We start from the raw sequence: 15,300 nt of genomic DNA, 5'->3' as shown, positions 1-15,300 counted from the left end.
GAGCAGAACTAGTACAGCTGTGTCTCCGGGGTGGAATGGGGGTATTATTTCAGGGATGAAAAACTGGCTGCTGAGATTGAAGTCAGTAAACAACTCATGGACCGTCATTCTCAGGGAAACACTCAAGAGCATTCTGAGCAAGACAAAGTGTAGCAGGGTTGGCACTTCCTTCCTGAGCAGGATATGGTTGAAGTCTCAGTGTGTTTAGTCACCAGTCATCAGGGCTCTTTAACTGTATGGCTGCTCAGAATTAATATTAGAAAGCTACAATTTAATGAGGAACAGCTATGTGCCCTGCACTGAGATAAATACTTTAATTTCTTTATTGTGTGGAATTCTCAAAGAACTCTGAGAAATAGGCATTTCTCAGAAATGCCCTTTTTCAGATGAAATTGCAGCACAACTTGTCCAGGATCTCCCAGCTGGGAGAGCTGGTATTCAAATCTAGGTGTAATTACTATCTTAGCTTCTTTTACTCTTCCGTGCTAAACATAGTCCAGAGGGAGAGTTCTTCCACTTTTAAGATTCTATTTCTTTCAATAGTAGTTGAGTGCTTGCTGTGACTTTCATTTCTTCATATCTTTATGGTCCTGTATCCTTTAGTGTGTAAGTATTTTTGGAGAGCTCTTGAATTCTCATCACTTGGATTTTTTTACTCTCACCCCCAAAAGCAGGGCTGTTCAATGTGAATCATTGCCATCGCTTCCTTCTTTTGCCCATGGCAGACATTACTAATTAATCATGAGTCTTTTCTACTGAGACCCCAAGCATTATTAGAATTCTTCCCTTCATGGAATTCTAGGCAACCATTACCAATTGAATGGAGTTGAAACAAGGCAAAACCTATTTGTAATCCTGGCCATAGAGTGCAAACTTGTGGAGAATTTGACTGTGGAAGATGGAGGACCAAAGTTAAAGAAGTGCAGGGCTGTGTATAGGGTAGCTTTGGCCCCAGATTTTGGCATAGAGAAACTTGGTGCCAACCACCTAGCTATGAGCTAGCATTTGCTTTCTATATCACTATTCCTTCTTCTTAAAGAAGCTAAACAGCTTAGATCAGTGTAGATTCCAATAGCCTTTATCCCCTCTCCATGGTTTGGGTAGTTAGGCCTCTAATTTTTGAGGCAGAATCCAAGAAGCTAGTCTCATATTTGATGTGTCCTAGGTTATTGGGTGACTTTTAGCAAGTCATTATGTTAGGAGTAACAAACATGATAAAAAAAAATCATGAGAGTCTCTAATCCACAAGAATGGATTTTACTTTGTGGAACCAAAGCATATCGTTATAATGGGAGGATCTAGCAATTCACAGTGGTGGGTGCACATTTGAGACTTTGGGCCCCTACCGTGGGAAGGAGTAACAGGTAAAGAAAGCGATATTTACCAAACATCCTCTAGGTGCCAGATGCTTCACATATGCCATATCTTTTCATTTTCACAAGCCTAAGAAGTAGACATCATCTTGTTTCATCAATTTCAGAGTATATCTATTTCAGCCTTGGTATACATGGAACCCATTACTAGAGCAAGAACTGGAGCATTTTAGTGTTTCTGAAATGAGGATGAATCTTGAAATCAATATGTATATTTTATTTTCTTTTGCCTCAAATTTTAATTTGCCTCAAAATTTGAGAATTAACACTGCATCTAACAACCAATGGCTTCTTTTAATCTAGGGAATACAAACTTGGTCACATTTAACAGATAGGAAAGCAGGGGCTTTAAAAAGGTGGGAACATGGACTTGAACCCAGGTCGGTCTGACTCTGAGACACAGTCCTGGGTAGGCTTAGGAGCTAAATTAAATAGGCTGGGCCCAATGCAGCATACACTTTATGCTAACTCCTTGTCTGTTTCCTGCCCCTTCTAGGAAATGTAGTCTTTGGTGAGCCCATCACTGCCAGCCTCGGCATAGATGGAACCCATTATTGGAGCAAGAACTGGGCCAAGGCGGCTGCATTTGTGACATCCCCACCCCTGAGCCCTGACCCAACTACTCCGGACTACATCAACTCCTTGCTGGCCAGGTTGGTGCAGGAATGCCCAGCAGCAGGCGTTTTGTGAAAACATCTCTTGGGGCCAGCTGGGTTGAGGACAGGAGCAGTCCCATCTATCAACTTGACCGGAGTCTGCAGTGTGAACAGTGTATTGGGAATTCTTTTACAGTCTGAGCGTAGAAAACAGGCTCTTCCCCATCCTATTTTAAACATTAATACAGTCATAATATTATTAATGGTAATAGCAGTTAACACCTATTATGTGCCAAGCTCTATGGTAAGACTACACTCACAATCTCATTTGTTTCTCGTAACAACTTTATGAGTGAGGCACTCTTATCATCATTTACATATTAAGCAACTGAAGGTCAGAGAAGCTAAATCATTTGCCTAAGTTCAAATAGTTGGTCATGATGACAATCAAAATTATAGGGAGACTCCTTTGTTGCTGCCCTTAGCAGACATGTAGGATCATGACATTGCTTATTTGAGTCCATTTTATTTTGCTACAAAAGAGATGATCTAATCCCACCCCCTCACTTTCTAGATGGGGTAACTGAGCCCAGGGAGGGGAAGAAACTCATCCAAGCTCATATATCTAGTAAGAGTAGAGGAGGGATTCCAAACCCAAATAGTCAGAGTCCAAACCCTCACAGTAGACACAAGATTCTAAGCTCCCAGTGTGCCTTCAGCCATCTCCCCTGTTCATGTGGAGCTTTTCTCCTTTGCCAGCGGGGATCTGCAGCTATCTGGGAGTGCCCACTGTACCTTCAGCACTGCCCAGAAAGCAATCGGGAAGGACAACTTCACAGCCATTCCTGAGGGCACCAATGGTGTGGAGGAACGGATGTCTGTCATCTGGGACAAGGCTGTGGTAAGGCATGGAGGTCATGGGAGGGTGGCCAGGGCCAAAACATCCATGGGCCAGATCAGAACCTCCTGCCACCAGTTGGGCTGGTGACACTGCGAGTGCAGATGAGATCTCGTACTTGCTGAGATGTCTCTGGAACCATGTGGCTCAGGCAATGTGGAAAATTTCCTTCTAGTGTGATGAATCCTAAGGCCTAGCATTCTGAAGGAGGCTTCCTTATCTAGACTGTTAGGACTAGGAACCAGACATGCGACTCCTTCATCTGAGTGTATGAATAGCCTGTACTTAAAATAATAGTGAGTTAATTCTTTTGGTTTGGATAGTTTTATGACTTCTTTTGAAAGAACTGGATATAATGCTTTGAAATGATAAGCAATGAGTCTGTGTCTAGACCAAAGTCATCTTGCTTATCAAGGACACCCTGTACTGAGGGCATGTGGTCATTCAGGCGATACAAGTGATTGTCTCTAAATGTCTTCTGGCAAGTGGCCTGTTGTATTTTCCTTGTTCACATCACAAGGACTGACTAAAGAAATAGCCATTCAAATTAAGACTCTCTCAAAGATTTTAGTAAAATCAATAATTATCTCATTATTAAGTTGATTACTCCTCTATGTTTCATTTTAAAAATCCTAAAAACATTCTTATCAGGATTATGTATACTAAAACCTCATTAATCTACACAGTGTGATTTCACTGAGTTTTCTTTTTCTTCTTTGCTCCCAGGAAGCTCAAAGCTAGGTTTTAAACTCAATTCTTTCTGTAAAGAGACTTTTTGGTTTGAAAAGAGGGAAAATATAAATGTTGTTGTCTGTTCTCTCACATAGTGTTTCTTTTTTCATATACCACAGAGCAGTACGTATATATTTATCCTGGCACTATTTAGAATAGTTCCAAGATAATATATATTTTTAAATTACCAACATGACACATGCTCAGTAAAGAATATTTGGAAACTACAGACAAGCACACACTTGAAAGAAAACAAAAATATCTCAATTCCACAACCCAGGGAACCCATTGTTATCATTTGGGAGAGGTTCTTTCGTGTTTATTCTATGCATACAACATATGCAAACACAAATACATATCTAAAGGATGGGATTATAATCACATTTGTTTTTACTGTGAACTCTCTATAATCCTTTTTGAAATTAGAAGAAGAAAATGAGTAAGTAAATGTAAGAACACATAGAAAAAAATGCATACTTCAGGGGCAGTAACTTCTATCTTAAACCATGTGTTTGACCATTTTGCCTGAGTAGTCACGACAGCCCAGCTAATTCCAGCTTGCTGAGTGAGGTTCTGTAGCTCACCAGCTTTTCAGGTGGCTCCTCTTTGTATTTCTATGCCTTTGTGGGTTGTCTTTCTCTGAGTTCAGAAGCCCTGAATTGATATATATGTAGCTATAGCTATAGATATAGATATAATTTCTTATATTTCAATAGGCCACAGGGAAAATGGATGAAAACCAGTTTGTGGCTGTGACAAGCACAAACGCTGCCAAGATCTTCAACCTGTATCCCCGCAAGGGAAGAATATCTGTGGGTTCTGACAGCGACCTCGTCATCTGGGATCCAGATGCTGTGAAGATCGTCTCTGCCAAGAACCACCAGTCTGTAAGGCCTGCTCTGGTGGGAGTGGAGTAGAATGGAGAATGCATGTGAGGAACTTGGTCAGGAGAAATGTGTTTATGTGGTGTGCCAGGGTAGTTAGACTAGGACGGGTTGCAATAATAATCCATCCCCTAAATCTCAGTGGCTCAAAACCTCAACTGTTTCTCCTGCTTTCCAAAGCAGATGGGCTCTGCCCATTCCAGTCACTCAGGGACAGAGGCCAACAGAGGCTCCCTCTCTACATATGTTTTCATGATTGCTGAGACAGGGGAACGTGACCTGGTGAATGGTCTACTGGCTCTGAAAGCTTCCCCTAGATGTGGTGTACGTCACTGCCTCTCACACGGCACTGGTCTTAGCCAGTCCTGTGGCCATACCTAACTTCTGGAAGTCAGGACATGCAATGATCCTTTGTGCCTGGAAAGAGAAAGAATAGGAAATAACTGGTAAACAGCACTGATGACTTCCTCACGATGAGTTTCACATGGAGGATGATAATTAAAGTGCAGTACCTAACAGAAACGGGTTCGACACTATTGTTAAAAATAGTTAATATTTTTAAGCACTTATGTTTCAGGCACTGTGCTTTTAATTCACTGGATTTCCATAGTAGTCTTCTACAGGTAGGGACTATTATCCTCCGTTTTATAGATTAAAAATTAGAGGTACAGAAAAATTAAATAATTTGTGCAGCAAGCAAATGGTGAAGCTAACATTGAAACCCAGACAAGCTGACTCTAAACTGATGTTCTTAATTATTGGCAGTACAGTAATGCCTCTTGCTGGTTGAGTAAATGAAGGAGGTAGGGAGAAATCCCATTTTTGGTGGCAATGGCCTTTGCTTAAATATTGTGTCATCTCATGTTATTTAATTTGGAGCTAGAGGGACCTAAAGGCCACATAACCTCTCTGCCCACCTGCTCAATACAAGACAGTGATGTACAGCATCCTGGATAGTTAACCTGCTTCTCTTTGAACACTACCCAAAACAAAAGTTGACTTCCACTTGAGGACCTTATTAAAGACCGGACACTTCTTTTTGCTAGGAAGTTTAGTCTTTTCTTAGCAAATCTGTCTCCGGTGCCTTCTACCCACTGGATGCTTGCAGATGCATGGTGAGCTTTTCCTGGCTTACCTGGTGAATCAGCAGCAAATAACACTGAAAGTCTCAAGGAGAGAAGGTATGTTCCTCTTTCTCCTCTTTCTATACCCTTACTGTGGCTTTGCTCCTCACCCCTGCCTCTAGGCTGCAGAGTACAACATCTTTGAAGGGATGGAGCTGCGTGGGGCTCCTCTGGTTGTCATCTGCCAGGGCAAGATCATGCTGGAAGATGGCAACCTGCACGTGACCCAGGGGGCTGGCCGCTTCATCCCCTGCAGCCCGTTCTCCGACTATGTCTACAAGCGCATTAAAGCACGGAGGAAGGTAAAAAGCAGGGGAGCTCCGAGGTGGTGCAGGGGCTTTGTGTCCCATTCAAGCTCAGAGATAGTAACCATGAACACAGGGCACTGTGATCTCTAGACTCTCACAGAGAAATTCAGTGACAGTCTTGTCCCCAAGAACAACTACACAGACTTAATGTACTATTAAAGAGGGTGTTGAAAACTTTTGTTCAAAGAGAGCTTTTTTTCCCAAATGACTTTTCCCACATTTTTATAGTACTTTTATTGAAAATAATTTAAATTCAAATAATTCAAAATAAGGCCGGTGTATTTTTTTAAAAAAAAAATTACTCTTAAAGTCTGAAGGTGAGAACCAAGAATCCACACCGACACATCCCTGTCTCTTTCTGTCCAGTGTTGCTCCACAGGGGCAAACACTTACAACATTTTAGCTACTGTATTTTCAATAAAATGTTATTTGTTTCTCTGATTTTATATATAAACACACACAGAGATATGTGTGTATATGTATAGGTCTATATATACATACATGTGTGCAAATGTGTGCATGTGTATAAAAAATGGAGGTGCAGAGAAATTATATATTTACAATATATGTATTATATTTATATATACTTAATATATAAATACAGAATAATATATAAATATATCAACATTTATCTATTTATATTGTATTGTGTATTGTATTTATTGTTAACAATACAATAAATATAATTAAAAATAAATAAAAATGCATATAAATAAATATATTCACATATTTATATTTATTGTATTTATTGTATTGTACTTTTTATACACACACTATATATATATACACACATATACATATATATGTATATATATGTGTTTGTGTATATATATATGTGTGTGTGTGTGTGTGTGTGTGTGTGTGTATTAGCCCTACCCTAGGATTGTGGAATTTGAGCTCCACACTCCAGTTTGGGCCTAATAGAGAAGGAGACTTCCCCAGTATTGACCCTTTATTTCTGAGTGTGATTTAGATTCTGAAACCAGGGAAGTGTTGATGATGTAGAGTTCTTGGTTTTGGGGAGTACAGATAACAGTCATCACATCACCAGAATCGTTAGCATCTGCACATTTGATGGGCTCGGCTTCTGTGCTGTCACTTGAGTCACTAACAGGGAAGGAGGCTCTGACAGGACTTGTTGTGATGATCCATCCTGCACGGTCAGGCTCCTCTGGCAGCACGTCCTCATTGCCTCCCCTCTGGCCAAAGTTAAGAAATGGGTGGAGGTTGTGTGCTGCTGCAATGGGTGGTCTTGCAGTGTTTGTCTAGTATTCTGTAAGCCCCTTTGCGGGAGGTACCGTGTTTCCCATGGCCAAAGGCCCTAGTGCCTGGCACAAGGCCTAGCAGAGCATGTGCTGGGTGGAAGTTGCTGGCTGGCTCCACAGTCCCAGGGCAAGTTCACAGCCACAGGCAGAGGTCAGTGGGTCAGACCACAGACACTCACTTCAAGGCCTGCCCACCCTGGTGTGTGCTGAAGAGTGTGAGGGTGGAGCTCCCATGTGATCCCATCCCGGCCAGGACCTGTGACCTCATGTCATGACCTACCCTTCTGATCCCTCTGCTCCAGCTGTACTGCTGTTCTTCTATTTCATAATCATTCCCACTTCAGCTGTCTGCCCTTGCTCTTCTCTTTGCTGGCTTCGCTGTCATCCACACCACTCCCCGGTATCCCTCCAGCCTCCTCCCTCTGGCAACCCCAACCCCATAGCAACGTCCTTTGATCCTTCAGATTGAAGCTCGTCTATTTAGAAGGGCCTTCACTGACCACCTCCATTGTCACTCTATCATCACATCCTCCTTTATTTATTTTATACTACTTCTCCCTTCCTCAAATTATCTTTATTATTATTAATTCCTGGCTCCCACGACACACTGTATTCACTAATATATTTATGATACCTAGAACAGACCCTAAAATGCTGAATGAATGAATGGTGACATGCTCTTCTCTGGCTGCAGATGGCAGACCTGCATGCTGTCCCGAGGGGCATGTACGATGGGCCTGTGTTTGACCTGACCACCACCCCCAAAGGTGGCACCCCCGCAGGCTCTGCTCGGGGCTCTCCTACTCGGCCGAACCCACCCGTGAGGAATCTTCATCAGTCGGGATTTAGCCTGTCAGGTGAGTGGGACAGGCTCATCAAAAGATAAGAGAAGGGGGAAGGGGAAGATCAATGTTCTGAGGCCACAGGGTGTTCCTGAGAACTCAACCTTAAGGAGTTTTCCAGCCCAGCACTGGTGTCAACTTTAGGGAGAAGTTTACTGGGGCAAGCAGGAAGGTTCCCTGAATTGACAAGGGGTCCTGGTGAGAAAGTAAGACAAGGCAGTCAGGCTGAAGACCAGGTTTAAGTGGTGACTGATTCTGTCTAGAGATCAGCCCTGGTTGGGGGCAGGGGTGGGGAGCTGGTCCCCTCTATGAATTGATAGTGATTTCCAGCATTAGCCTATGAGTGCTATGCAACATAGTATGTTTTCTTTATTTGTCCAGATTAAAAGATAGCTTAAATTATTTTTATGCTCAAATTGTAGTAGCATCTTCTAACCTAGGATTTTTATTATATTCTCCCATTACTAGTAATTATAATAATGCTAACACTAGCTACCACTGATTGAACACCTACTATGTGTTAGCCATATGATTAGTCTTACCTATTCTTTACGAACTCTCTGATATAATTAGAAAATAATCATTCAGTTGCTCCATAACTAGTAGTCTTAAAATGGAGAAAAATAAATGTAGATTCGTATTCCTATAATGAATAATTTAAATGTGAAGGAAGTAAGATAACAAGAAAAGAAAGACATTTAAAGGTAAAATTACAGCATATGAGGAAAGGGTAAGTAAGGAATGGGAGAAACAGAAACATGGGAGAAAGAGGTAAGGGAGACCTAGGGGAAGAAAGACAAAGGAAAAGAGTTTAAAGTTTGGAGGTAACTTTGACAGAGGTCACATTCTGCTAGTCATAAGCAATTTTTTTCAAAGTTTTTGCCAATTTTTTTTGTTGTTGTTCTACCTTAATTCTTAAGCTTTTAGAGGCTCCTTTCTGAATAGACCCAAGCACACATTGAAATTTCTTTTTGTGCTGTTGTCACAAAGACCTGACCATCACTGCTTTACACTGTGAGATCTTGGGCAAGTGACCTAACCTTTCAGAACCTCAGTTATCTCCTCTGTAAAACAGATAAGGGTACCTCTCTCAAACCATGGTGGTGAGGATTAAAGGAGATAATGGTTAAGCACCTAAAACATTGCTTGCCACGATGAGTGTCACGTCCTTGTCATTGTTCTTCTTCCCGGTATTATTATCATGCTCTGGGTCAGATGAAATCTAGATAAGAACTTGGCTTTTCCTACCAGAGGCTAGTTTTCGGGGCCATAAGAAAAGTCTAAAAGACCTGATAGACTGGAATGGAAGTTTCTTGGGAGGTGAGGCCAGCAAGGCACTTCATATCTTGCACTCTTAAAATTAACCCAGTTTCTCTCTTGCCCGCAACCCCCTACCCCCCACCCTGTTTTTTTTTTCCCCCTGGGAATTTATTTCCAACTATAGGCACCCAAGTGGATGAGGGGGTTCGCTCAGCCAGCAAGCGCATTGTGGCGCCCCCAGGCGGCCGTTCTAATATCACATCTCTGAGTTAAGCAAGCCTTCCTCAAAGAGAGAGGCAGAAGCAAGAAGAGATTGTTTTGAAGCCAAAATGGTACACCGATATTTAAGAAGGAAAGCGAATCCAAACGGTTGTGATCTAAAGAATCAATAAGCCTCAAGCCTTATGTTTCTCCAATGTTACGCTCGCTTGCCTAGCTTTACGAATATTGCTTTGTTTTCTGTTTATGCATAGCCTTGATTTGTTTGACTCCCCTCCCCTCATTTACATGCATGCAATCAGACAGGCCACTAAAGTAAAAGAGTCTGTTCTATCATAGTGTTGAGAGCGTGTGTAGTGCTGCATCTTATGACACGGGGACAGACAAGCTGGGACGTCAGGGAAATGAACAAAAGGGACGCAGGTTATTTGGGGTGAGTGGGTGGTGGGAGCCTGGAGCAAGGTGGAGGGTGCAGAGGGGCTGGGGTAGGGCATGTAGGAGGGAGGTGGGTGGGTCAGGTGAGCAGAAGGGGTGTTGTATATTGTGTTGATGACGTACGTTATTTCTATGGAAGATAGCTGCTGTGGCAGCTGTCACATCACCACAGCTCCCTAGGGTCTGCCGAGAAGGCAGGCAGTCTTTGGGTTCTGTTCTTTGTCACGTCCCCTGCGAGTAAATTTTGTTTCTTTGAACATTTATTAAAACGCCAAGACCCAACCATTTCTTCCACCTGCTTGATTGTGCCAGTGTTTGCTCAGGCCTCTTTCTTAGTGTTGCTTTCAAATCCTTCTCTTTCCTGGGTTGGGAAGGCCAGGCAGGGACAGAGCAAATGACACTTCTCTTCCTCTTGCCCTCCCTGCCTCTTTGGTGCTCTTAAAAGCCAGCAGCTGAGAACATAGCACAGGCCCACATGGTGAGGGCGCCCACAGCTTAAAGACGCCTCCTTCTAAACACGGCGAGGTCACCTCTCACTCTTCTGTCTTTGCAAACCGAGAAGAGTGGCATGCTTCTGGCATCCCAAGTTAGGATTTTAGCTCAGATGAGGCAGAATGAAGGGCCTCTCTTACAGGCAGTTTGTGTTTGATTCTCTTGATCCTGGCACATCCATGATAAATAGGATTTTTTTGAAAGTTGGTTTTATTAGGTGTTCCCTAATTTTTACTGTAATAGGTCATCTCAGCTTATATGAAAGTCAAGTGGGGATTTGGGAAAGCCAAAGTCAGTCTTGAGCAGAGGGAGCACATTTTGTGGACCTGGTTCCACCTTTCCATTCCAAACCATCTGTTTCCCCTTCCATTAGCAGAAACTCTGGGGGAACTTTGTGTCTCAGTCCTAGAATCTCCCCAAGTGAGTGGAAGTGACATGATGCAGCCTTCCTCATGGGGCACCTAAAAGAAATTAGTGTGGGTGCTTCGATCTACCTTGTCTGTCAGAGTTTGAATATCTCTTTCCATATCATGCCGCTTCTGAAAATTCAGTTTTGGAGCAAGTCCTGTGAGCAAGATAAGAATCTATAGAACCAAGATGCTCATTTTCAGAAGAAATATGTTCAACCTGGGATCAGACTTCCATGCTCTGGGGAATCCAAGTGGTAGCACCTGTAACCCTGTGTACTAAGTGCTTTGAAGAGAAGAGCAGGCCTCAGACACCTTTTAAGTGCTTAGGAGAAACCATTATCTCTGACTGCAGGTTTGAATAAGTTGAAGACCAGAGAAAAGTACACACTGGGCTACAAAGGAATTTGGAGATAGCCAAGGAACAAGATTTCCCCTAGCAAGCTACCTTCTGTTCAAATCATGAAAAAAGACTATTTGCCCTTAGAATAGGGAATCTTGCTATTTTAAAGCTCTCGTAGTGCTTTTCTTTTAAGGGAGATGTAGTAAAAGGGAAAATGTAGCTCTTAATTTACACTTCAAAGATGTGGGGGTCTTTCAGAGAACTCAGAATAACAGTTTTATGTGCAGAGAGAGTTTGCCAGATCTGAAGCATATACCTCATTGACTAGGCTGTTACTTTGGGATAGGTTGCAGTACCAGCCACAGCCAGCAGATAGAGGAAAAGACACACATAAACTTGCTTCTGAGCATCCATTTCTGCACTCTCTGCTCTGCTGTTACTCAGCCCCTGAGTCTGACTCATCCCTGCACAAGCTCTCTGTGCCATGAAGATAAGTCTTCCATGGCCAAATTGGTCATCTGCACTGCCCTTGGGACTTCCAAAGTGAACCATTCCACCAGAACCTTTGATTCTGCACAAGATTTCCTTGCTCTGGGAACAACCCCTGAATGCCCTCGGGAGGAACAACATGAGCTCAGGAAGCCTCGCTTTCTTCACTTACCATTACTAACTCTCCAAGCATAGAAATCCCTGGGAATTGCGAGAATAACTCCCACTATTTTAAAATTTATATTCAGATTTGTTTCGTTTTGTAAGACACATCAAACAGGCGTATACAAAAGGTTTAGGAAAAGAAAACTATGGTTAGTCCTGGCCCTCTTCGAATTCACTGGCACCTCATACAAGTGTAGGAAGGCACGCTGGATCTTCTATCTGATTCCCAAGCTGTCCTTTGCCATCTCATCCCTTGGCCTGCCCCCCAACCCTGAGGATGCCCCTGCCATCCCCCCAACCTCCTCATATTGCCTCTGAACCCAGATGGCAATCCGTCTTGGTTCTCTCTGAGGGCCACGGGCTTGGGTAGTGGAAAGGGTGTTTGTGAAATTGTTAAATCAGTTACCCGTAGTAGAGCTATTTCTTTTACTTCTAAGTTTTCTAGAAGTGGCAGGATTGTAGTCATCCTGAAAATGGGTTTCCCTCAAAATCCCTCAGCCTTGTTCTTCACGACTATCTATACTGAGAGTGTCATGTTTCCACAAAGGGCTGACACCTGAGCCTGGATTGCCACTCATCCCTGAGAAGCCCTTTCCAGTAGGGTGGGCAATTCCCAACTTCCTTGCCGCAAGCTTCCCAGGCTTTCTCCCCTGGAAAACTCCAGCTTGAGTCCCAGATACACTCATGGGCTGCCCTGGGCAGCCAGCATTCATTGTAGTTCCCTCTTTGAAAACTGGTGTGTGGGTGTTCAGTTCTGTGTCTGGTGGGTATGGACAGACAGTAATCTCCCGTGATCTGTGCTAGCTGTGAGGCAGCTCTGGAACGTGAAGAGCTGTTTGGTTTGAACCGTGAACAAAACTGTGTTTTGAGTTTAGCTGAGATTAAAGAAAAAAGTTCATCAAGTGACTGTTAATGTAAACCTGGTTATTAAAATAACTATGAAATTACCAACATTGTTCTCCAGTCTTCTTTGTGTGATGTGCATTTTCACCTATAATATTAAAATTGCCCAGTAGAACTGAAAGGGTTAGTAAGAGGGGCAGGCAGATCTGGTGATAAAAGAGTTATCTGGAGAAAAATTGGGGGCTTCTATTTTTGAAATTGAGTTGTTAGTTTTGGCCACCAAGCTTGATGGCCATTTTGAAACTTTGGAGAATGAGTAAGTTTTTTTCTTCTGTGGATCATCAAATTTAATATTATATGCCATTTGGGATAAATCTAGCTAAGTCCAGAACAGAGCCGTAAAGCTTTTTGTTTTGGGTTTTGTTTCTTTTTTTTTTTTTTGGTCTTTCCCCTAAAGCCTTGCTATTTGATTGTTTTGCAAGCATTTTCTGCTTCTTTTCAATAGCCTAGACTTGAAGAAAAACTCAAATTACACCCATACCAAAGTACATTCTTTAGCAAATGGATCCCAAGGAGTCAAATCAGTGTACGGAAGCATTTGCTATATCTGCTCTTCTTAGAGCTTTCAGGTACATATCGGCAACTTGAACGCTCTGAGAAATCCTGTGATAAAGAAGTCTTTCAAACTTTGCCTAATTCAGGGTTCTCGAGCTTTTGACTACTGAACCCTTCTATCCCATACCATCTTTTAGCATCCCACCAAACCTATTATACTACACCCTTTTAAGGGAAACACTGCTGAATCTAGTTCTAATTTGTTGTGCAGATCATATTTTCATTGCAAAAGTTAAACTAGTTTACCGGGGGGGAAATTGGAAAGTGGAATTTTAAAGTCTGGTGCAACTGTAAAGTTCCGTCAGGCAGACTCAAGTGTAGTTGGATCTAAGTGCTAGACCCTGACATCAGAGTGTTGCTTCTTTCCACTTCGGCCCTGTGTGCCTTCAGTAAGTGCTTCCTTCTTAGGAAAGCTCTTTTTTTATTATTATTTTATTTGAGATGAGTGTCCATCTGTTGCCCAGGCTGGATTGCCCAGGCTGGAGTGCAGTGGCACCATCTCAGCTCACTACAACCTCCACTTCCTGGGTTCAAGCGATTCTCCTGTCTCAGTCTCCTGAGTAGCTGGGACTACAGGCATGTGCCACCACAACCCGGGTAATTTTTTGTATTTTCAGTAGAGACAGGGTTTCACCATGTTGGCCAGGCTGGTCTTGAACTCCTGCTTGACCTCAAGTAATCCACCCGCCTCGGCCTCTCAAAGTGCTGGGATTACGCCTGGCCAGGAAAGCTCTTTTTATGTGGGACAAAGTTGGTTGTCAGCATCTCCAGGTTTTCATTTCACCTGCTTAGTAACCTCAGAAGAGGGAGAGAGTCCCTCAATAGTTCCAGCTAAAAAGACTGATTCAGTCTGGCTTGGGGCATGTGCTCACCATTGACCTAGTCACTGTGGCCAGAAGAGCACAGGGGACCAATTGGCCACACCGGATAACATACCTAGTCCCTGAGCCTCCTGAACAACATGGACTCCCAATAACTCCACAAAGAAAATCAATTTGTGATAACTGAAGAGGGATGGATGCAAGGAAGGCAAAAAGAGCTGTGGCCATGGCACCATTCACAAGCTTGCAGGGCATGAATGTTTTGCCTGGTGATGTGGAGGTTGGGATGGGTGGGGAGGACATGGGATACCAGGGGATGGCCATTTCTGATTAATTGCTTTTATACGTGATGAGCCCCTGTTGGTTTGATAGAACAATGCTCTTGATACAGGAGCATAGAGTGATTATACCTTTTAACACAGAAGCTCAGAATCCCAATCAAAAGCTACTCTAAGTGCATAAAGAATTAATTATTTTACAGTTGAAGTTCGAGTTTTGATGTTTAATAAGCTTTGGTTTATAGCCCCATTTTATGGCTCTAACTCAGGATTGGTGAAGCGCCTCTCCCTGCGCATGACCAAGGCAGCAGCTGAGCTCTGTTTAGGATCTGAGTGGGTTTAAAGGCAATAGTCAGCACTTAACAAACTCAGGATGCAGCAGTCTGAAAGGCATGAAGTGGTTTTCATCTTAAATGGTGAAAGATACACATTGACTTTCACATCTTTTCCTTCAGGGTGGAGCTGTTCAGTGGCCGAGTCACGTTGACCAGGTGGGGAATGAGAATGCTGAGTAGGAGACTAACAAGGGCCCTCTGGTTCCAAACAACTTTCTGGAATCAGCTCTTCTACCACCAACCTGTCACAAAGGAGACCCCAACCATGAGCAGGAGATGGGGGATAAAAAGGCCAAAGTAACCTGCGGAAATGAGATCACATGCTTAAGGCTGGTACTCTTCAGAATCTGAAGAGTTCTAGATCCTGCCCTTTGCTCAGATGACTGCTAGGCACACAGCAGGACACTTAACATGACCTGGACAACAGGGTACTTCGTGTGCAGAACTTCAGAGGCCACAAAACTTACAACAGCCTACTATGTCAGGACAAGCCCAGGGAGCCGGCTGCCCACCCACTGTGGGTCTGAGAGGTGGTGACAGTTCCCTTTGTTCTCTCCTAAAGCAGAGGTTGCTTTT

General features: G+C 43.1%; 1 protein-coding gene across 3 annotated transcripts in view; it reads left to right on the top strand.

Annotated features, from left to right (window-relative positions):
* Window positions 1-12,779, top strand: part of DPYSL3 (dihydropyrimidinase like 3) — a 120,174-nt gene extending 107,395 nt beyond the window's left edge. For all 3 annotated transcript variants that reach the window (XM_002816043.6, XM_009241162.4, XM_063724304.1), the window contains 6 exons: window positions 1,870-2,026; window positions 2,729-2,870; window positions 4,316-4,486; window positions 5,730-5,909; window positions 7,875-8,037; window positions 9,467-12,779. In XM_002816043.6, coding sequence (XP_002816089.2) covers window positions 1,870-2,026; window positions 2,729-2,870; window positions 4,316-4,486; window positions 5,730-5,909; window positions 7,875-8,037; window positions 9,467-9,555 — 902 coding nt within the window. In that variant the 3' untranslated portion in view covers window positions 9,556-12,779. The remainder of the gene's footprint in view (window positions 1-1,869; window positions 2,027-2,728; window positions 2,871-4,315; window positions 4,487-5,729; window positions 5,910-7,874; window positions 8,038-9,466) is intronic.
* The last annotated feature ends 2,521 nt before the right edge of the window (window positions 12,780-15,300 follow it).

Source organism: Pongo abelii, chromosome 4 (assembly GCF_028885655.2).
Source record: "Pongo abelii isolate AG06213 chromosome 4, NHGRI_mPonAbe1-v2.0_pri, whole genome shotgun sequence".
Lineage (NCBI taxonomy): Eukaryota > Metazoa > Chordata > Mammalia > Primates > Hominidae > Pongo > Pongo abelii.
This window is presented reverse-complemented; position numbering and strand designations above follow the sequence as displayed.